The 22,592-nt window shown below is 48.5% G+C and overlaps 1 protein-coding gene across 1 annotated transcript in view; it reads left to right on the forward strand.

Moving 5' to 3' along the window:
- The window catches only part of CCBE1 (collagen and calcium binding EGF domains 1), a 235,962-nt gene that overhangs the window by 185,050 nt on the left and 28,320 nt on the right, over positions 1 to 22,592 (forward strand). The window contains exons 3-5 of the mRNA XM_030336460.1: positions 12,205 to 12,257; positions 16,408 to 16,542; positions 18,724 to 18,876. Of these exons, the coding sequence (XP_030192320.1) occupies positions 12,205 to 12,257; positions 16,408 to 16,542; positions 18,724 to 18,876 (341 nt within the window). The remainder of the gene's footprint in view (positions 1 to 12,204; positions 12,258 to 16,407; positions 16,543 to 18,723; positions 18,877 to 22,592) is intronic.

The following is a 22,592-nucleotide window of genomic DNA, read 5'->3' on the forward strand; positions in this document are numbered from 1 at the left end:
CGGCAATGACCTTTGGAAGTGTGGCTGTTATGGGTAATTTGGGTCTCTTACTAGGGAGAAAAACCGAAGGCAATATATAAAAACGGTCTTGTGGGTTGTTGGCCTCCGAGCTCTGGCCCCATCAGGAATGCTATTCCCTTCCACGGTGGCAGCGAGAAGTTAATTTTCTTCTATTAGTTTTAAAATACAACCTTTTCTCACTATGAAAGTTAGGACCTGATAATTACAGGAAACCTGGAAAATACAGGCAAGCAAAATGATCGCAACCAGGGGGCCTGGGGGGTTACAGTTCAGGAGTCGTAAACAGAGGTCAGAGTTGAAATCCTGAAGCTGAACCCAGCCTTTGAAGAAGAGAGAGCAGCGAGAAAACGCTGGCTGAGCTGCACAGGGAGCCCAGGGTGGGAGGAGAAGGTGGAGGAGTCGTCAGGAAACTTCAGAAGACTCCAGGAATGCTTTGGGAACCACCGTGGATGACTTCTTGTATTGCTCGGTTGATCGTGAGCAATTCATTGCTTGAAGATCTGATTTTCTTGGTCAATGCCATTGGAACAGATTATTAATAACCATTCAGGCATCCCTTGGATGCTCAGAGGGTTGATAGGATAAAAATACATCTGGGACTAGGCCTTTGGGCCCCCCAGTGTCACTGCATATGGTGAACTATATCGCTGCAAGGAATGGTCTCCACTTCCCACGCGCTGTCCGTGTCCAATGGAGCAGAGAGTACGACACGATTCACAGCTATCAGTGCTTCTGAAAATTAGCAACCCTGGGAATAAACGTCAGCAGAGATTCGTTGGTTTCAACAGGTCTTACGAATGGGGAAAATCATTCTCTTAAAATCCTCCCTTCAGACGAACCTCTATTAAACCGTTTTTCTGATGTGAAAAAAGGACAAACATCCTTCTAAACGATGCCCTAAGTCCCAGAAGTAATTTTATGGCATTAATAAATGCCATATATCGGTTCCAGGTGACTTGGGTCAGAATCAGTTCGGCTGAAACCTAGTTGTCCAAAATGTAAGTCTTGAGTTTCCGGGCGAAGTAAATCATGGCGGGTGCCTGTATGCACTATTCTCAAACGCGCTCATGACTGCTACTCCTTGGCCAACTTTCAAAACTAGCAGTTTCCAAAACTGTTGCCAAGCCTGGCATTAGAAATATACCAAAACAGGGGCACTTGGGTGGCTCGGTTGAGCGTCTGACTTTTGATTTCGGCTCAGTTCATGAACAGAGTTGTGGGATCGAGCCCCACCTCTGGCTCCCTGCTGAGTGTGGAGCCTGCTTGAGATTGATTCATATCCCCTCTCTCTCCCTCTCCCCCCCCCCCACACACACACCTCTCTCTCTAAAATAAATTTTAAAAATTCAAAACATATGTACCAAAACACCCTAAAAAATCCCTCTCGTTTATTTCCTTTATTTTCTCTTATTACAAAATTAGCACCTGTTCATTGAAGGAAAATCAGAAAGCACATTAAAAAAAACCTGACTTACTGTGGTGATCATTTCACAGCGCATACAAATATCAAATCGATATGCCATGCACCTGAAGCTGGTACAATGTTATAGGTCAATTACATCTCAAAAAAAAAAAAAAAAAAAAAAAAAAAAAAAAACATCTTACGTAAAGAGATCCATGAATACCCAACCTAATCTTTATTTTTTTAATGAAAAGATCTCTTGCCTATGTGTATATAAATATGCAGATGCATACAGTTTTTATCTTTATCTTTTTTATACAAAGGTAATGCCAAACTACCTTTTTCAATGTGTTACCATTTTTCCTTACGTTTCAAAAACGGCCAACTTCTCTATTGAATCCGGGAAAAGACAGCCAGGGAGCAAGATGATGAGGGTTCGTGGGGTAGAAAACTCACTTGAGGAGGTGGGGAAGGAGGGAAAAGTGTGTGAAAAGAGAGCTAGATATGTAGCGTTGGCATCGTGGTGAAGAGGCAGGCAGGCAGCCCCAGGTTCTTGTCTCCGGGACCCGCGTAGACTCAGGGATGCCGTCTGCGGAGGTCCCTGACCCTGTGAGAATGGCTGATATGGCAGGGAGATAGGGAGGCGGCGGAAACAACATACCGAAGTGGCTACACGTGTTCTCAGCCCCGCAGCCCGGGCACTTGTCCACACTTCCCAAGTGCTGCCGGGCCAGCTTTGAGCAAACAAGACGAGATCCGGTCACGTGCCTCTCATCATGGAGAACAGATATTACACTGATCACATAGAGGGGAGTGCAATGTGTTAGTGGCCTGAGAGGGTTCTCCTGCTAGCTGATAAGATCATCTTTGAGTAGGCACGACCGTGGCAATGAGACGGCCGAGACACTGGCTTCGGTACTGCTGTCAGTCAGCCCTGGCTTCTTCTCAAAGCCAAGCCGATGGGCAGCCAGACCATGGCTCAGCCGCTGACTCCCTCATGCTCCCTCCTCTAAAACACACCAGGGTCCTTGAAGGTGAACATTAGAGTGGGACACAACAGGAAAACCACATTTCTTTGCACGTTCCCTGTTGGACTTCACACAGCCAGCGTGGTATTGAGCTCCATATGCGTCTTAACGCATCGAACCCGCACACCAAGCCAGCAAGGTGGACACTGTTGTCATTCCTCTTTACAGATGGGGAAATGGAGTTAGGGGGACTTTAAGTCACTTGTCTAAGGTCCCCACAGCTGGCAAGTAGAAGAGCGGGGATTCAAACCCGGGAGGTACATCCCCAGGGGCCAGGGCCCCAACCACCGGCTCTTCTGTCTTCCTGGAAGATGCCTGATGAACATGTTGTTGGATGAATACGTTATTATCGCTTGAAGCCTTGTAGGAATAACTACCTTCTGGTTGTTACCTTAGCCCCATCTAACGATAACCCTCACATGCCTAAAAAAATATTTTTTCTGTAGTTCACACAGCTAAAACCCAGATGATCCCATGCCCCAGGTATTAACGGTGAGAAGAACGGCTTCAACAGCTTTCCCCTCCTCCTCTAGTCTTTTCGTGTATGTGTGGGAAGATACATCCAACGTAAAATTTACCACGTTAACCATTCTTAGGTGTGTATTTCAGTGCCAGTAAGCACGTTCACACTGTTGTGCAACCATCAGCATTCGTCTCCGGAACTTCCTCATCGTCCCAAACTGAGACTGTGTACCCATTGAGCAGCTCCCCATTCCCTCCTCACCCAGCCCCTGGCCATCACGATTCGACTCTCTGCCTAAGAATTTGACTGCCTCAGGCACCTCATAGAAGTGGAGGCCTACGATATTTGTAACTCTCTCTCCAATATTTCTTTGGTATGATTTCACTTAGCATAATGTTTCCAAGTTTCATCCGTGTTAGAGCATGTGTCAGAAGATCCTTTAAAGGAGGAATAATCCATTCTCTGTGTGTATCACGTTGTCTTTACCCATCTGCCAAGGGACGTTTGGGTTGTTTGTACCTTTGGCTATTGTGAATGATGTTGCTATGAACAAATGTGTCTTTTGAGTCTGCTTTCGATTCTTCTGGGTATGTACTCAGCAGTACAATTGTGGGATCCTGTGGTTACTCTGTGTTTAAATTTTTGCGGACTTGCCATGCGTGTTCTGCCTTTGATCTTGGCCGTCGGTAATTGTGCATATAAGACCACGTGATATGTAACATACTGCTTATGAGTCTCTCCACATTGTCACTGAGATTTGGCAGGAGCAAGTTTATATGTAGATGAATAAATGGGTTTGTTTTGTTTGTTTTGTTTGTTTTTTAATCTTCACTGATTGCTACGGTAAACATGATCTTATTCCATTTTCCCGGGAGGAGCACTTTCTGGTTACAGGGCTGGATCCAGGCAGGCCTCGATGGGAGATGAATCATTTTCCTGGGTTCCGTTCTCAGGGCATCTGGTGTAAGAGGCATTCTAGAAGTTCATGTGAAGTCACGCGAAGCTCTATCAAAGTCTCTCCAAGAGAAGAAGGTTAAAACAAAGAGGAAAACTTCCTCACTCTAAGGAGTTTGACAAAGAAATTCAGGACCGCCTTGAAATCCTCAGGCTTTGGGGCGCCTGGGTGGCGCAGTCGGTTAAGCGTCCGACTTCAGCCAGGTCACGATCTCGCGGTCCGTGAGTTCGAGCCCCGCGTCGGGCTCTGGGCTGATGGCTCGGAGCCTGGAGCCTGTTTCCGATTCTGTGTCTCCCTCTCTCTCTGCCCCTCCCCCGTTCATGCTCTGTCTCTCTCTGTCCCAAAAATAAATAAACGTTGAAAAAAAAAAATTATAAAAAAAAATAAATAAATAAATAAAAATAAAAAAAAGAAATCCTCAGGCTTTTAATTTAGTCCCAGGAGTTGTGTACTGTTCCTGGCATCAGTCTCTTATGGACCCCTCGTCTGGCATGTCGCAGTGCAGTTAGTAGTTAGATGGTGAAAAAGAGGGGCGCCTGGGTGGCGCAGTCGGTTAAGCGTCCGACTTCAGCCAGGTCACGATCTCGCGGTCCGTGAGTTCGAGCCCCGCGTCGGGCTCTGGGCTGATGGCTCAGAGCCTGGAGCATGTTTCCGATTCTGTGTCTCCCTGTCTCTCTGCCCCTCCCCTGTTCATGCTCTGTCTCTCTCTGTCCCAAAAAATAAATAAACGTTGAAAAAAAAATTAAAAAAAAAAAAAAAAATAGATGGTGAAAAAGAACCACGCTGACTGGGCTCTGCACCTTCCCAGCCTCCTCTGTCTTCATTTAGGACTAACTGGCTGGAGATGCGCGGAAGCCGCCATCGGGGCCTTCAGAAGCCATCACCGGGAGGCTTCCATTGTTGTGCAATGAGATACTCCATTGAAGGGACTCTTTAAAAATATTTGGAAACTCTGTGCGTGGGCAGGAGTATCTACTCATGGGTATATTCCACGTGGGCCTCTGGCTTGGTGTGAGAGTCGATCTCCTCGGGTACAATTCTCCCCAAGGAACGTACCTTCTACCTCTCGCGGTGGTGGACGGAGGGTATCCGACAAAGGGAGCCTGGGGTCAGGAAACCAGAAGTCCACCTTCTCACCAGACCTTCAGGTTGGCCTGCTGTCTGTTGGCCTCCACCTTCCTCCATACCTGGTGTCTCCGATTCCTGAGCGGGGCTGAGCCTCCGTGGGGCCAGTTGGCTTCTCCACGATAACCGCCCCTGGAGGCACATAGGTTTGAAGTCACTCTGCTCTGCGAAATCACTTCCCATTCTCCCGTCCACTGGCCGTGTTCATATTAACTCCATATTAGAGGGGCACCTGGGTGGCTCAGTCGGTTAAGCGTCCGACCCTTGGATTTAGCTGTGGTCATGACTTTGCAGTTTTATGGGTTTGAGCCCCACGTCTGGCTCTGTGCTGACAATGCGGAGCCTGCTTGGGATTCTCTGTCTCCCTCCCTCTGCCTATCCCTCCCCTACTCACACCATCTAAAGTAGATAAACTTTAATAAATAAACTAACTCATATTAGAAATATACTCCTAAAACTATAGACTATCAGCTTGAATTTATATTTCCTATTCCCATTATTTGGCATTAGCTTGGGAAAGAAAAGGACAAAAATGTTACTTTTCCGTCATGTTGAAATCAAAATTTTCTCCCTCCCTCCTTTCTCCCCCTCCCCCTCTCTTCCATTTTTGGAAAAAGAAAGCAAATACTATTATTCATGTTTTATCCATGAGGAATCTAAAACCTCAACAAGTTTAAGAAACCCAAAGTCCTATCACAGGCTCTTTATTTTTTTTTTTTTATTTTTTATGTGTATTTTTGAGAGAGAGCGAGCACACAGGGTGGGAGGGGCAGAGAGAGAGAGGGGGACACACAGAATCTGAAGCAGGCACCAGGCTCCCCCCCGTCCGCGCAGAGCCCAACGCGAGGCTCAAACCCACGAACCACAAGATCATGACCTGAGCCGAAGTCAGACACTCAACTTGACTGAGCCACCCAGGTGCCTCATCATCACAAGCTCTTTAAATGACAGAGCCAGAATTGTACAGCAGATGTGCTTGACCCCAAAGCCACCGTTCCATCCACTACCTGTAGCTGGGCAAAAAGAACCCCGAAATACTCTAAAAAGTGCAGTTTTTTTCTCTCATTACAAACAAAACAAAACATCTGAGCTGTCTCGTGCATGTGTAGGCAAGCGATGCAGAGGAAACCCCAAATAAATCTTAGGAAAATTTACTGTTGCAGTGGGACGAGTGTTGAAATATCTCTTGCCTACTAGCTCACTTGACGTTTCAAGGTTCCTTCTTGTCCTTCTAATTCCGCAGGGAGGTTTTTTGTTGTTGTTGTTGTTGTTGTTGTGTTAATTCTTCTCTAGAATCTGATAACTAACAGCAGACAGTCCGATGTTGATATCTCGGTTTTTCCTTCCAAAAGCTCTCACACACGCTCGGTCGCTGGGATGTATTTCTGGCCGCACTGTTTTTATTTACAACGTGTGTGTGTGTGTGTGTGTGTGTTTGCGCGCGTGCGCGCGCTCTGGGACACCCAGGGGAAACCTGCACAGACTTTCCTGATGAGCAGATGTCGCCCTTTCTATGTGACAACCACCTAATCGCCACTTCCCCTCGCCAAGAAATGGGAAAGGCATTTTGCGTTTGGAAAACCGAGCTCTGCCACATGAAACGGCTCACGAAGGGCTGTCTCCCCCGAAGTCCACATGAGCTTTCCCCATCTTCGTTTGTTTTTCTTAAAGATAAAAACCGCACGACCATGCTTGTAGTTAGGTCCGGTTGCATAACGAGAAGGAGGTCTCACTTAGGCCATTTCAACTTCATTATACGTAAGTTGTGTTGTAAGTAATCTTTGAAACGGGGTAAGATGTGCAGCCAGTGTTTATTTTTTTATACTTTGGAATATTCCGTCGTTTATTTTAAATCGTGACTTCTGCTGGATGGATGTTTGACCTGCAAAATAATGCCGTCTTCAGGAACTCTCGAAAAGCAAGAGGGTGCAGTGAAGTCTCAGACCTCCTCCCCTCGAGCAGAGCGATGGCGTTAGGTATGCAATTAAGAAAAAAGCCAAGGGGAAGTTAATTCTGGGCTGAGCAGGTATTTAAAGGAAGCATGGCCATCATGAAGCTTAGATCTCCCGACAGAGCTCTGTAGCCTTTTGAAAGCATTATCAAATCACTGTGTTATTTAATTTTGTAGCAAGGCAATTGACAGGTTACTTTTGGCTCCACTAAATGGACAACCCCAAGCTCTTGCAATGCTCAGAAAGATCAGAATGCCCAAGTAGGATGTCTTGGATGAAGAGAGAGAGATTGTAAGGGTTGTATCCGTGTGCGTGAACTTTGAAATGCCATCAAAGTTCTCAGCGGCTGTATGTTAGGTGCGCCATTTACATAGAAACAGACAAATAGAACCATATGTTTAAATGTGGCGTTGCCCCGAAGATATATCAAAAACACATGTCTCCCCTCCATTCCAACTTTCTTATGATTCACTTGAGTTTCAGATCATCTAGGGCACTGTTGTTCCTCTTAGTTTTCCATAGGACAGCTTCAAGTAATACAGTAAGTAAACTGTAAAATTTTAATGAATACCCTAGTAAGCAGTTTTCTTTCTGGTTGTCAGGAACTTGGACTCTCTTAAACCATGGAAAACGAGAGTTTTATGGAACGTCAAGGTAGATCCTCTACTTCTGTTAGAAATAATCATCATCATGAATTTGTACACCATGGGTTTCTCTTGTCATGTAAAATTACAGTTCAGTTGGAAATGTTGGGAGATTATGTCTAATTGTAGGAAAACTCTGAACACTGCCACACGTTATTCATAGCAGTAAATCTCTTTCACACACACACACACACAGATATATGTAACAAAATATGCTGAGGAAAGATTCAACGTAACATATTGATTGGACATGTACAGGTAGGCAAATACGTCCTTTGCAGGGGACGGGACCCTGAATTATTTCATTCAGGTCCGATTCGGGAGCGTCCCAGCTGCTACTGTCCTTTATAAGGGAAGCCCACTCTTATTATGCTTTTGAAGTAAGATTGTCTACCACAGCTGGACTGCACATGAGAAAGGTTGCAGGGAGAAAGGAGGCAGTGTTGCTGTACCCAGCTGGGCCTCAGAACGTTCTCTTACCAGATCAGTTGTGTGCATGTTGAATACATTATCTGCGAAGTTTTTAATGGATTTAATACAATTCTTATAAATGTTGTTAAATTGCTGTCTTACTAAAATGTGTTGGAAAAAATACATTTAAGCGTACCAGATTTTTCTCAGAAGGTCTTGTCTAATCTGGTTGAAGGTTCTGACCGTTTGACAAAGGTGGGAATTTGCGTTAGGACCTAGAGAATGCCTCATCTCCCAAATCTGTGGTTTCGGACCTTGTATTCAATACAGCATACAGATGATAGGCTCACACGCGTGGTATAGATAGGCCACAGGCAATGTGCACTTCCCAGGTGGCAGACCATATTTAACTGCCTTTCTCTTCCACCTAGAAAGCATGTCCAAATGCAAATTACCGAGACTATTTCGATAGCAATAACCTTGAATCTCATTTCTCTTATGGTTACACAGAAATAGTTTTGTTTTGTTTTGTTTTTTAATTTTTATTTATTTTGAGAGAGAGATATAGAGTGAGCCAGGAGAGAGGGAGAGAATCCTAAGCAAGTTCTGTGCTGTCGGGTCAGAGCCCAACATGGGACCCTGACCCATGAACTGTGAGATCATGACTGGAGCCAAAATCAAGGGTTGGATGCTTAACCAACTGAGCCACCCAGGCTCAGGAATAGTTTTGGGTGTTTCTTAATGATAGTTTGACTTTGATAGTCAAGGAAAAAGAGCAAAAGATCCCGGGCTGTATTCTTGAGACTTGCAAATTCACTGCCCCCAGCTTAATTCTTGGCCTCTGAATGAACATACTGATTTTGGAAGTGGTAAAAGGAAGTTCTCTAGGAGCCCGGCGGGGGAGCGGGGTTGGGGGGTAAGGGAGGATGGGGTAGGGGGAAGGGAAGGGAAAAGTAAGGAGGCCTGAGAAACCCAGAACAAAGGGGAATGTTTGCCACAAGGGAAGTGTCAGAATTGTACCGTTTTATACGTGGTGTAGAAATTTTGTAACCATGTGGGTCCATTTACATTATGGACCATGTGGGTCCATTATTCTGTTGATTGCATTTGCTTGCGTTATGAATCCTGTAAGACAAGGACATATAGTTTTTGCTTTGAAATAGTTAAGCGTGAAAAAATCACGTTTTATATAGGTACCAAGACATTTACGAGGCATTTCAGCCCTTCCTAAAAATTCAGGTTTTTCTCCCTGGTCCCTGTGTTTTTATTCTGAACAACTCCCTGTAGCATTTCTCATAGCCCAGATCTGCTGGTGTTGAATGCTTGGTTTTCTTTTTTCTGAAACGTCTTGATTTCCTCTTCATTCTCGAAGGATATTTTTCACTGCATAGAGGATTCTGGATTGACAGGTCGGTTTGTTTTCTCAGCACTTCAAAGATGTCATGCCATTGTTTGTGGTTGCCGTGGTATTTGATGAGAAGCGCATGGACATTCAGATCATTCTTTCCCGGTATAGAATGTGCAGTTTTTCACTGCTGGCTTTCAAGATTTTCTCTTGTTTGTTTGTTTGTTTGTTTGTTTGGTTTTTTTCAGCAGTAGGACTATGACATCTCTAGACGCGTGCATGGGTGTGTGTCTTCAACCTGTTTGGCTTTTGCTAAACATCTTTAGTGTGTAAATTTATGTTTTTCACTAAATTCGGGATGTTTCAGCCATTTTCACATTTGTTTTCTTCTCCATTCTCTCTCTGTTTGCCTTCTGGAACTCCACATACCATACCTTGGACCTTTTGAGGTTGTCCCCCCCGCCTCCCCCCAAGTCCCTGATGTTTTGGTGCATTTTTTAAAGTCACTTTTTCTCTTTAAATTGGGTAATTCCTGTGCCTGTATCTTCCAATTCACTAATTCTTTCCCACTTCATATCACCATTCTGTTGTTAAACCCATCCAGCAAGTTTTTTTTTTAATTTGATACGTATATTTTCCAGTTCTTTAATTTCTTTTTTTTAATTTTTTTAATTTTTTTAATTTTTTAATGTTTATTTTTGAGACAGAGCATGAGTGGGGGAGGGGCAGAGAGAGAGGGAGATCCAGAATCTGAAACAGGCTCCAGGCTCTGAGCTGTCAGCACAGAGCCCGATGCGGGGCTCGAACTCACAGACTGTGAGATCTTGACCTGAGCCAAAGTCGGAAGCTCAACCGACTGAGCCACCCAGGCGCCCCATTCAGTTCTTGAATTTCTATTTCGTTCTTTTCACAGTTGATATTTCTTTTAGATCTCCTACCTTTTCATTTATTACAAGTGCCTTTTCCCTTACCTCATCGAACACCATTGTAACAGCCACTTTAACGCGGTGTCTGATACTTGCGACCTCTGGAATTGGGGTTGGCATCATTGATGGTCTTTCCCTTGAGAATGGGTCACATTTATACAAGTTCTGTTGTGGAGATCCTGGATCCTGCTTTATTCATCCAAAAAGCGTTGATACTTTTCTTGGAGCAGGCAAGCAACTTGGATGGATGGAATGTGCAAACGGCCTCGCAGTCGGTGTTGGTCAGCCCAACCCTCGTCCAGCCCGTGTGGCGTTTAGCTGGGGTGTTTCGAGTCTTCTCCCCGCATGCCTGGGTGAGGGTTTCCCAGCGACTGGGCAGACTTAATACACAGAACTTAAGGCTCCTGTCCTCCAGCACTCTCATTTCCAGGATTTCCCCTGAATTTTTCACACCTCTGGTTACCCCTATTTTGCCCTCCATTTGATCGGGCCGAAACCTGTCACAGGTTCTCTGTGTGTTCACTTTCCCCACCACGTAGCAACTGTGATGGGCGCTCGGGCCAAAGTCCTGAAAAGCAGGAAAGTTAGCCTGGGTTAGTCCCTCGTTCCAAATGTCAGCTCTCCTCTAAAATCCTGCCCGCCTTTCTTTGCTCTCCAGAACCTGCCAGGGGTTGTTTGCTTCTCTTTTGTCCTGAGTTTATATTCTCTATCTGCAGGGGGTCAGTCTGTTAAGAGCTTGAAACCCCAGACCAGAGACCTCATCTTTCCCGTGGAGATTTACATTTTGAACGAATGGTGCCATTTCTCTACCTCAGGCAGAGATGGACGTCTTGGGAACTTTTGCTAGAATTGTCTATTTGCTGTTTGTTTGTCTGTTTAATTCAGATAATTTAGATAGCTTTTAGTACCTATGTGGTCCAGGTGAAGCCAGCCTTCAAATGGGGGACGGCTTGGGCTTCAGCCTCAGCTACCTAATCATAATTTGCAATCATTAGGTTACAATTACCTAGTTATTTATTATTAGCAAATTGTTATAATTAGCAAGTCACGTGAATCCTTGGCTTGTAGCCTGAGGGGCCTGGCCAGCCCCAGAGTTCCTTTTCAGGATACAGTTTCTTTATATCCTTTATGTAAAAGTTCTTTATATCCTGTAGGCCTCTGGTCATCTGCTACAAGTAGCTTGAAGTCTCTGAATTAATCCACTTCATAGAATTCAAGTGATTAATTCCATATATTATGTGGTAAAAAAGGACCTTCTGCTACTGGAACATGTGGTCATGTGCTGTTGATTATATTTTCCCTTTATATCTCTATCTCAGCTTTCCTTAAAAATATCCAACCCCTAGGGGCGCCTGGGTGGCTCCGTCTGTTGAGCGTCCAGCTTCGGCTTGGCTCATGATCTCATGGTCCGTGAGTTCGAGCCCCGCATCAGGCTCTGTGCTGACAGCTCAGAGCCTGGAGCCTGTTTCGGATTCTGCATCTCCCTTTCTCTCTGGCCCTTCCCTCTCGAGCTCTGTCTCTGTCTCTCTCTCTCAAAAATAAATAAACATTAAAAAAAAAAAATACCCAACCCCTTCTTTCCCTTATACCTCACTTTTTCCTGGGCACAAATCACTAACTGAAAAGAATTATATATTATACATATATTTTAAGTTTATTTGAGAGAGCAAGCATGCGTGTGAGTGGGGGAGGGGCAGCGAGAGAGAGAGAGAGAGAGAGAGAGAGAGAGAGAGAGAGAGAGAATATCCCAAGCAGGCTCTGCACTGTCAGCCCAGAGCCCAACGTGGGGCTCCATCTCACAAACCATGAGATCATGACCTGAGCCAGAATCGAGTCAGATGCTTCACCGACTGAGCCACCCAGACACCCCTGAAAAGAATTATATCCTTAATCTGACGTCACATTTAAAACACACTTTTGTTTGTTTCTTAGGAAAAAATGCTGCAAAGGGTATAAATTTGTTCTTGGACAATGCATCCCAGAAGGTACGTAATGTAAAAGATTATGTCTTCTCACCTTGTTTGTGACTAATCGCTAGGTGTCTGTAGAGTTCCGATGTACGTAGAATGTACGTGGAGTACCTGCGTGTGATTTCAGTTTTCTTCTGGCATTGGATTCTTCTAGTACGCGTAGCATGCTCCAGCTACATCGTTACCCGACAGGTACACCTATATTGAGTAATTCTCATATTTCAGGTTTTTTTAAGCTGAAGAGGCTATCATCCCGTCATCAGCATTTCATACACAGAGCACACACGTCCTCCTGACCTCTGTGTTTTTCACATGCTGAACTCAAAGCCCCTCCAAACACTCTGCTCAGCCCAGCACTAACGGCGTAGAGCAGTGGGAGCAGTAGGTGCCCGGCTCTCAGGGCATACACACCCTCAAGCTGGTGAGATGGGGTATAGATTGCATGGAGTCAGACCTGAATTCTAATTCCAGCTTCCGTATTGCCTTAGCCCATTCTGGCTGCTGTAGCAAAAATACCATAGTCTGGTGCCTTACACAGCAAACGCTCATCTCTTAGTTCTGGAGGCTAAGCCAAAGACCAAGGCGCTGGAAAACTCCACGTCGGGTGAGAGCTTCCTCCTTCATTGACTGCCATCTCCTTGCTGTGTCCTTACGCGGCAGAAGGGGCAAGGGAGATTCCTGGGGGTTCTTTTATAAAAGCATCAATCCCATTGGTGAGGGCTCTACCCTCATGATCTAAGCACCCCCCGAAGGCCCCCACCTCCCAATACCGTCACCTTGGAGGTTAAGATTTCAACCTACGAATGTCAAGAGGACGCAAACGTTCAGTCCACAATACAAATCCTACCTTAGTTTTTGTGGGAAAGTATTTGTACTTGGCTCATGGTTGTTTTAAGAATATTACCACATGTTAAGTACTTGGAACGGAGGCTGGCTCTCATTAAGTGCTTGATAAATAACGGTTGCTGCTGTTGTGTTTAATAATAACTGTAATATGTGCGGTCGAGGCATTCGGGGCTGCAAGTGTTTGGAGCAGGCGCACAGCACAGAGAACCAGAGCAGTTCGAGGTGGTCTCCAGAAGGAGGGGGAGCCGGCTTACCAAGGAAGGCTTCCCCCGGGGCCTACACAAATAGGAGGAAAAGAGCTGCAAAGGATTCCCGCGCTGATCCGGGAAACACAAAGCCCTGTCTGGAGAGCGCGAGATTAGTGTGCCTGGGGCTGGGGAGAGGTGGGAGGGTAATGAGAAAGAGGTTTCTTCACTGTCACCCAAGAAGCCAGATCTCTGGAAGAGGGCTTCTGGAAGACCAGAAGCCCAGCCGAGCCAATTCATGCTGCATTATCTCCTAGAGAGCAGGCTCTTTGTCAGAAATAAGTGAATCCCTCCCGTGTATTGCTCTCTTCGGTGAAAGGGTGGAAGAATTCACTAAACCATAGCTGGGGAGAAAGCTGCTTGAGGAAGAGTGGTTAGGAAATCACTTAACATGACGATGGTGTATGTGGCCTTGGGTCTTCCCGAGAGAGACTTGTCTCACTGCCAGCCAATTCTGTGGGTTAGAGCATGGTGGAAAGCAACAACAACAAAGGTCCAAATAATTGCATTCTTGTATCAGCCAGCTTGTCCCAGTCCCCAGCTGTGTCCTTTATATTGCAATTGGGCAGATACTAAGAAAATTAAGTTTGGACCCATCACTTTAAGATCTCAGCTAAAGACCTTGCCCAACCTGATTAAAAGCAGGTTACGTGGGCACCACAGACTTAGATCTTCTTTAAATGTTAGGTCTTGTGGTTTCAAACATCAGAGCCTACAAGCAGCGCCCCTCGCCCTCAAGTGAGTCTGTGACACCTGTGATTAACGTAGCCTCACCATAATAACACTCTGTTCTATTGCTTTCACTAGAACATTTAAGCGTTTTAATCTGTGGGAATAAGTCTGTGTGTGTGTGTGTGTGTCTGTCTGTCTGTCTGTCTGTCTTACTAAAGATCTCTTGAGTCATCAAGGTTTCTGTCACCAAGAATGCAAAGTATAAATGTAGAACTTCAGAAAAGATAAGTGTATCAGTTAGGATTCTCCAGAGAAACAGGTTCATTTTAAGGATTTACTTGGAGGCTGGCAAATCAAGTGTCCGTAGGGTCGACCGGAGACCCAGCAGAAAGTTACAGTTTGAATCAGAAGGCCATCTGCCACCAGAATTCCCTCTTCCGTGGGGGAAGTCTTTTTTTCTAGTAAGGCCGTGAACTGATTGAATGGGCCCATCCACCTTTTGGAGGGCAATCTGCCTTATTCAGAGTCTACTGATTTAAATGTCAATCCCATCTATTAACAAAAAAACAAACAAAACATCTGCACGGAAACATTTAGAGTGTGTTTGACCAAATATCTGGGTACTGTGGCCTACCCACATTTGACACACAAAATGAACCATCACAGGTGGTAAAGAGACTAGAATGTTTAACCACATCTGCTGAGTAGAAGCTGCAATTTAAAAGTTGTCTCCTATTTGTTGCTCTAAGTCAAAAGTCAACAACCTGTGGGCCAAATCTGACCCACTGCTTATTTTTGTACATAAAGTTTTATTGAAACACAACCACACTCACGCACTTGAGTATTTGTGGCCCCTTCTGCCCTACCACAGCAGAGTTGAGGAATGCTGGCCAACCAGATGTGCTTTGCTACGCCCTGCTGTGTTGTTTTGATTGGCCAGAGTGATCGAGTAATCTCATTTGTTCTAGTCCAACAGTTATTAATTGAGCATAAACTGTAGGAAGAGAGTAGTGCCAGTTACTCTAGGGGACACAGTCCTTCCCAGATACCCAAACAATCATCAGAGCGAAGCCATAAAGGAAGCAGAAGGACAGGGTGAAGCTTTTGCTGTGGGTCAGGCACGGTGCTTCATGCATCATCCGGGTTTACCTTCAGAAAAGCACCCTGAAGTCGGTATTCTTGTTACCCCTCTTTTACAGGTAAGCGACTTGAGGCTTAAAGGACCCGAGGTCACAGAGACAGTAGCAGAGCTGGGGGGGCTGGCTCCAGAACCTGGACCCTCCACCACGAGGCTGCATGGCCCCTACGGTGGGGCCTGCTACAGGGTGTAGGCATTCAGCAAACAAGGCAGAGCACAAAACATCGGCCACCTAGAGGCGATTTTCGGCAAGGAAACCCAACCCGTGCCGGAAAAGCAGGCCTGGAATCCCAGTTGCGGGGGGAAGGGATTTGCAGCAAGGGCAGCTTCCCAGGTCATCGCGAGAATGACAGGCTCCTTGTCACACTGACCCCGCCTGCGTGCGTTGCGGGCTGACAGACCCACCCATCCCGCCTTCCTGTGTGGCGGGGCGAGCAAAGCCGGGCTTACTCCGCATCCAAATATCGTTTATCTGTGTCAGCGCCCGGGGAAGAGAGCGCAGTGATTGAGATGCTGGATCTAGTCTGGAGGTAAAAGTGCAGCCTGAGCGCCCGACTCCCAGCCGGAGTCCCTTCAGAGGCTCATTAAATACGTTTGTAAGGACTGCGCGGAAGAGATGCTTTAATTCTTTTCAAGTTAGGAGGGCATCCACGCCGGTTTGCTCGGAGATCTCCAGCCACTCGACCCCACCCAGCCCCTTCTCGGCACGTGGGGTCCGTCCTGGGCACACACGGCTACAACACACTGGGGGGCCCAGCTCTGCAGCGCCCACACCGTCTCTGTTCCCAAGCCCCACTCACACTCCCCCCCCCCCCCCCGCCTGACTGCCAGCCCCTGCCCTCCTCACACTGTGATGCCCACGCCCCTCACCAGGCCCAGCCTCTCTTTTAGTGTGCATCCAGAAGGAATCCCCTGTCTCTACCGCAGCTGGCAAAAGAGACAAAACAGGCCCCCAGGTAATGCCGCGGGGGCCCGGCCGTCCAGAACGTCTTTGCTCTCTAGATGAGGGACAGACACCAGAGGGCGAAGAGGTGACCCGGGGGAGGATCACAGGTGACGTTGGCATTTAAGTGGCCGTGCTGGGCACTAAGTTACCTGTTGTGCTACACAAAGAGTTCGTGCCCTCCCACACACAGCTGGCCATGCTTCCCGGGTCCCGAGCGGAATGCAGCCCGGAAGGTCTGCTCCAGACCCGGGTGCGGTGGCCCCGCCCCCAGCTGCTGAATGACTGAGGCTGATGTGCGCTCACGCTTGTCTATTTCAGATTACGATGTGTGTGCCGAGGCTCCCTGTGAACAGCAGTGCACGGATAACTTTGGCCGAGTGCTGTGTACCTGTTACCCGGGATACCGGTACGACCGGGAGAGACACCGGAAGCGGGAGAAGCCGTACTGCCTGGGTGCGTTGCCACCACACGTTATCTTCCAGCTCCTGGGGGGATGATTCTGTCCTCTGCTGGACACTCTTCGTGGGTGGGGCCAGCCCCCAGGAGCCGCTTTGATCTTTGTTTCTTCCCTTGTGTCTCGATACCCAGATGGAGTTGTGTTAGTACCAAAGCTAGCGGGCACCGGCTTCCGTTGTGGTGGTTTTTTTCATTTTTTTAAAATGTTTATTTATTTATTTATTTTTGAGAAGAGAGAGAGAGCATGAGCAGGGGAGGAAAGAGAGGGAGACACAGAATCTGAAACAGGCTCCAGGCTCTGAGCTGTCGGCACGGAGCCCGACGCGGGGCTCGAACTCACGGACCGCGAGATCGTGACCTGAGCCGAAGTCGGACGCTTAACCGACTGAGCCACCCAGGCGCCCCTCGTTGTGGTTGTTTAAACCAACCACGGCCAAGGAATTCTTCAGGGAGCCAGTACCAGTCAGGTCCTAACAGGCGGTGAGACATGAGAGCAGGAGAAGGGGACCATCGTCAAATGAAAAGCAGAGCGATGTCACGCAGAGTGTAAGCGGCCAGAAATGTTAAAAGCACAGACAGGTAAGAATCCACATTCTCTCGGAAGACTAGGAAGAGAGGGCTGGGAGCCAGGAAGAGACCATGTGGCAGGCAGGTTCAAGTGAGTCCGAGGGAGCTGAAGCCAGCCACCTGGAGCCCAGCTGAGAGGACTCAGCGCCACCCCTCGCCACCAGCGGGCTCCTTCCCCCATTGGCTTGGCTTTCCAGCCGTGCACTTTGCAAGTCCCGGAGACAGGTTGATGGGAATTGTTCCCTGAAGCCACGTGTTTCAGAGTGCGGTCAGCCTGTGGCTAACCTGTCTCGGAAACATCTGGGGTTCTTGCTTTTGCAAAAAAAAACAACGATCCTGGCCTCGCCTCCAGAGCCTGAGGGGCGGGGCCGGATTCTGCATTTTACACAAATGCCTCGAGTGACTCACGTGCACATCAAGTTCGAGAATCAGCTGGAGGATGAACTGAGGAGCCAGGCAGACGGTCCCAAGGGGAGAATAAATGAACTGTGATGAGTGGCCCCTCCTCCTCTGCCCCAGCGGGGACTCTAGCAAGTACCATTTAAGAGAAGCTGTAGACAGTAGCCTCCTGGCTTGTCCCCAGTGGCACCCCACGCTGACAAAGAGGAGGATGGAGACCACCAAGTGAGTGCAGCCGGGACCACTGGTGCCTCTTACAGAGAGTGCGATGTGCCATTCTGTCCTTCCGCGGTCCCAGGCGCGAGGGTTCTTCTTTGAGTTTGTGATAGCCACGGTACCCTGTGCTTCCCATATGGGGGTCAGCCAAAGGGCATTCTGCTCAGAATTCCATCTGTTTCTCTCCTTTCAACCTTGCCCTCCCTCCCCTGGACAGTAGAGGCAGCTTCACGCTTAGGTCAAGGGCAGAGAAGGGCTTGTTTGATGGGCTCATGGCTCGTTTCCGCAGCTCACGGGCGGTCTGTCTGGGTCATTGATGACACCGAAATTTCCTGGGGAAAACTCCGTTAGACCCATCATGACTATTTTCTTTCACCCGAAGTGGCTTTTCTTCTCCGGTTTCATTACATCTCTTAACTGGGAAGGAGCCATTGACCCAAACTTGACCTTGGGTCACCATCCTGCTGCTCAGAACCCGGAGCCGTAAAGGGGAACGTAAAAGCCCTCGGCACACATGGGTCCTTGTAGAAATTCGTGTCTCTGATGCCTGCTTTCCATGTACGTTGCTCTCCATCATCTCATTTTCTCTCCTGATTTGCCCGGTGAAGTATTTCGGGCAGGCATCGTTCGTGTTTTGTAGGTGGGAATTTTGAAGGCTAGGCACGGGGGGGGGGGGGGGGGGGGGGGGGGGGGGGGGGGGGGGGGGGGGGGGGGGGGGGGGTGGGGGGGGGTGGGAACCAGGTCACATGACTTGGTGGTGGCAGGGCCACAATGGATCCCCATTACTGATCGGCTTGTCACCATGGTGACCCTGCCTGAGGCACTCCCTCGAGATGGCTCCTGTTTCTAGCGTCCTGCTTCATTCCAGCATTCTCGGAGGGAGGCTGGCAAAGGGTCCCCTGCAGACGTTCACAGGAAGGCCAAGCCCAACGTCCCCCTGTCGTTGGAAGAGAGTTCTCTGAAGCGGAGCCTTCTCTGCCTTTGGTCCAAACCCAGATATCGACGAGTGTGCCACCAGCAACGAGACACTGTGCGCCCACATCTGCGTCAACACCGTGGGCAGCTACCGCTGTGAATGCCGGGAGGGTTACATCCGGGAGGACGACGGGAGGACGTGCACCAAGGGAGACAAATACCCCAACGACACTGGTGAGTAGTTCAAACGAAGCCACCCCAGGAGGTGGGCAGGCCCCCCGGGAGACCACTAACATTCCTCCGGGAGCGGCGGGCAGGAAGGGGCATTTACGCGACTGGCAGGTGGCATCTGGGTGAGAGAGGAGGAGGACGTCAGGCCGAGCCCCAGTGGAGCAAAGCCTGCCAGCCGTGAGGGTTGTGAGCCGGGGTGTATTTGAGGAAGCTCCCCACCAAGTGGAGGCGCTGTGCTCCCACCCCAGTCAGTAGAACTTAGCTACGTGCTTGGACCCACCTCAGATGGGCAGCGAAGGGGCCAGAAACCCTGTGTTCTCTCAGAGAAAGGGTGGAACATCGACAGGAAACCTTCCCATGCCCGGGAACCACGCACATCAATGCCGCCTGAAGTGCAGTCCGTGCCCCGTACCTGCCCAGATGCATTTGTTACCTGGTTCATCATTGGATAAAAAGAGAAGTGAGAGCGTCGAGACGTTTTTGTACCCATTCGCTAGACGTTGTGTCTGAATCCAAAGATCTAGGCTGGCAGGTGGTCTAATTTTCCTAGTAATTGTAGTTTTCTAGAAAAAGTATTTCGAGTTTTGATCGTGTTTTGCAAATACAGCCCATGACGAAGCGCTGCAGTGTGAGAAGCGGGCCTTCACGGTTTGAGAGGCTCATGTACGTTATGTCAACCCCGTCCCACTGACCTGTCACTCGGGGATCCGATCAGCCCGGATGTCGGGTTGCTCCTTTAAGTTTGGAGGAAAGGAGCCCCTGTGCTCCTGTATCCAACACTCCTAGGCCGGGAAGCCGCTCCCGTAGTCCTGTGCTCAGGGCCCAGCTCTCCCCGGGCCCCCTCGGAAAGGGAGGTGACAGGACCCTGTCTGTCTGTCCGGAGAGGCTGGCTGGGCCATGGGCATCTCAGAGCAGGGAGGGGCTCCTGGGCAAAACCCACGTACCGGGACATGCAGGGGGGCGAAAAGGCCAAACAGTCTGGGCTCTCGGGAGGTCGTGATTCTTGGGTGTAGCCTGAAATTCACAAACGGGTAGAGGACCGTCGCCATCCGCTGAGGGCAGCAAACAGCTGGGGAGCAGCTGCCTCGCATGGAAAAACTACAAAGGGAAATTCTGAGAACAACCGGCTTGAGTCGTGAGGAGGCCACCATATACTAGAAGTAGATGCAAAGTCTCTTTGGGGCCAGCCCAGGATTGGGCAATGTGGAATAATTTGGGCTTGGTGACACTTTGGAAAGCCTAAGGCATGTGGGGCCGGGGTGCCCAGAGGTGCTTAAAAGCAGGGGTAAGCAGCCTTTTTGGCCTAAGGGTTGATTGAGGAAAAGTGTTGGTGGGGCTTTTTTGTTTGTGTAATTCAAAATTAAAATCACTTCCTTTTTGTCCCACGGTGAAGGCGGTGGGGGAGGGGCACAGTGTGTCACTTACCTGTTTGATTATCTCCTTTACTGGAAGGAAGGAATCCTTTGGAAAATGAGATGCGGCCTTTCAGCCTCTGACATGTCAGTTCTCGGGCCACCTTGAAAGTTAGCAACAAGAAAGCCGCTTTCTAATTTCTCTTTTTGGAGTTGGGTTTCCAGCTATGCTCTGAGCCAGGGAGCCGGGGCCTGTGAGCCAGGAACCTGGCAACTCCATTGCCTCCTTGCCTTAATTTATATCCGGGTGGAATCTGTTTACTTGCGCATGACAGGCAGCGCTGAGCAACACAGTCTAGAGCTTTCCCATCAGAAATTGCAACGGTAGACGTTTACTGCTGCGTGCCAGGGTGGGATTCAATGGGGGGGGGGGGGGGGGGGAATCTCCAAAGAACAGGACCTGGCCTCACCCGTGAGGGTTCCCGCCCAGAGACCCGGCCTTAATTAACAGGGAATTAACCAGAGAAGCTGGACGTAACATCCAGAGGCAGGGTAGGACTTTATGCTGACATGAACTTCTTCTCTGGTCTCGGGCTCCCTCCCTGTGCAGCACCCTAGGGAGAGCTCTTGCCAGAGTGCAGGGACCAGGTGGGCCTGGTGGGAGACGCTCACCTCCTGCCACCTCGTGTAGACCCAGACCGGCCCAGCAAGAGCACGGCGGAGGCACAGGAACGTCACCATTGTGTCTTTGCGGTTGGCAGTCTACGGAGCTTACGTTTTGTCTTCAGACCGTAGGTAGTCCTCTGTCTTCTTCCCCGAGGTGCGAATTGTACCACTTGAACATTTTTTGCGTGGCACCCAAGAAGTGTTAGTGTGAGAGATCAAGTTCAAGAGATCAAGAATTCTAAAGTGGTGAGCAGTTTGGCTTCTACGGCTGAGAATTCAGGGAGAAACTGAAGCGGTCGCAATTGTAAGGGATGGACACGTGCTACGTTTCGTGCACCGTCTCTAAGATTCCTTTGATTTAAAGGCGGACCTCTTCTGACCATCTGCTGCCGCGGTTCCCCCACGTTGTATTCTCTTTCTTTAGAAATGTCTGCGTTCAGATGTTTGGGGAAGAACACGTTACTACACCCACTTAAGGGTTCATGGTGCTTGTGCACGAAAAGCTCGGAGATTGCCTTTTTCAGAAATGTCAATTTTGATGAAGCCTGAATGTCCCCCAAATTATTTAAGTTTATTTTGAGAGAAAGAGCACCAGCAGGGGAGGGGCAGAGAGAGGGGGGCGGGGGCGGGGGGTAGAGAGAGAATCCCAAGCAGGCTCTGCACTGTCAGCCCAGAGTCTGACGTGGGGCTCAGACCCACGAACCGTGAGCGTGTGACCTGAGCCGAAATCAGGAGTGGATGCTTAACCCTACTGAGCCACCCAGGTGCCCCTCCCCAAGTTATTTTCTTCACACTTGATCTTAGCCAAAAGGCCAAGAAGCGATCCAAGTTATTTTCTTAAGATAATCCCTATGAACATCTCACAGATGATAGTGTCCTGGAGATTACCATTTGGAAAATCCTAACTCATTAACATCAAAGGCCTAAGCTCGGGGGTTGAGCTTGGTAGGTCATCTGGTTAACTTTTAGGCAAGGACGTCTTCATCGCTAGACGAAGCGGCCAAAGTCCGGAGGGACGCCTCTTGCTGCAGACTACAGAGCATCTGATGAGCCAGGACGGGACTCCTCTGTCCTAGCCTACGGAGAGAACGTTTGTTCCTGTTTACGGTGACCTTAAATGGGAGCTGACTTTCCGTGCAATTAGTGAGAACCGGCTGGAGGGTATACCATTGAGCTTTATCGGGACATAAAACTCATTGCACAGATAAGCCTAGGCTGCAAATTCTCTCTCCTCTCTCTTCCTCCTCCAAATATAACAGCTACCAATACTTTAAAAACAAACACACACACACAAAAAAAAAAAAAAATACCAAAGCTTCAACCTCACTGTCTGTTGAATCACAGTCCCCTGCCGCGGGCTGCCGCATTAGAAAAGAATTTCTCAGGGTTTAATTTTCAGTCACCGGTGTCTGTTGGATTCACCACACACGTAACACGGGACTAGCGTTTGGTTTTCGTATTTTACTAAGAAAAACATTCCAACGGCAGTAACCGAGAACGTCAGGAGGGTAGGGACGGAGAGGAAGAACTCTCATAATGAAAACTATGAGAGAGGACAGGCGTGTCGTGTGCCCTGTTAGGGTCCTAACCCGAGTGACGGGCCACGGAGAAGGTGGGGCCCTGATGGCCCTGGCAGCGAAAACAAGCGCCCCGGTTGTGTCCCTTTGACAACCGCGATGCCGTGGAAAGTTCCGTGGCTTG

The sequence above is a fragment of the Lynx canadensis genome, chromosome D3, assembly GCF_007474595.2.
Source record: "Lynx canadensis isolate LIC74 chromosome D3, mLynCan4.pri.v2, whole genome shotgun sequence".
NCBI classification, from domain to species: domain Eukaryota; kingdom Metazoa; phylum Chordata; class Mammalia; order Carnivora; family Felidae; genus Lynx; species Lynx canadensis.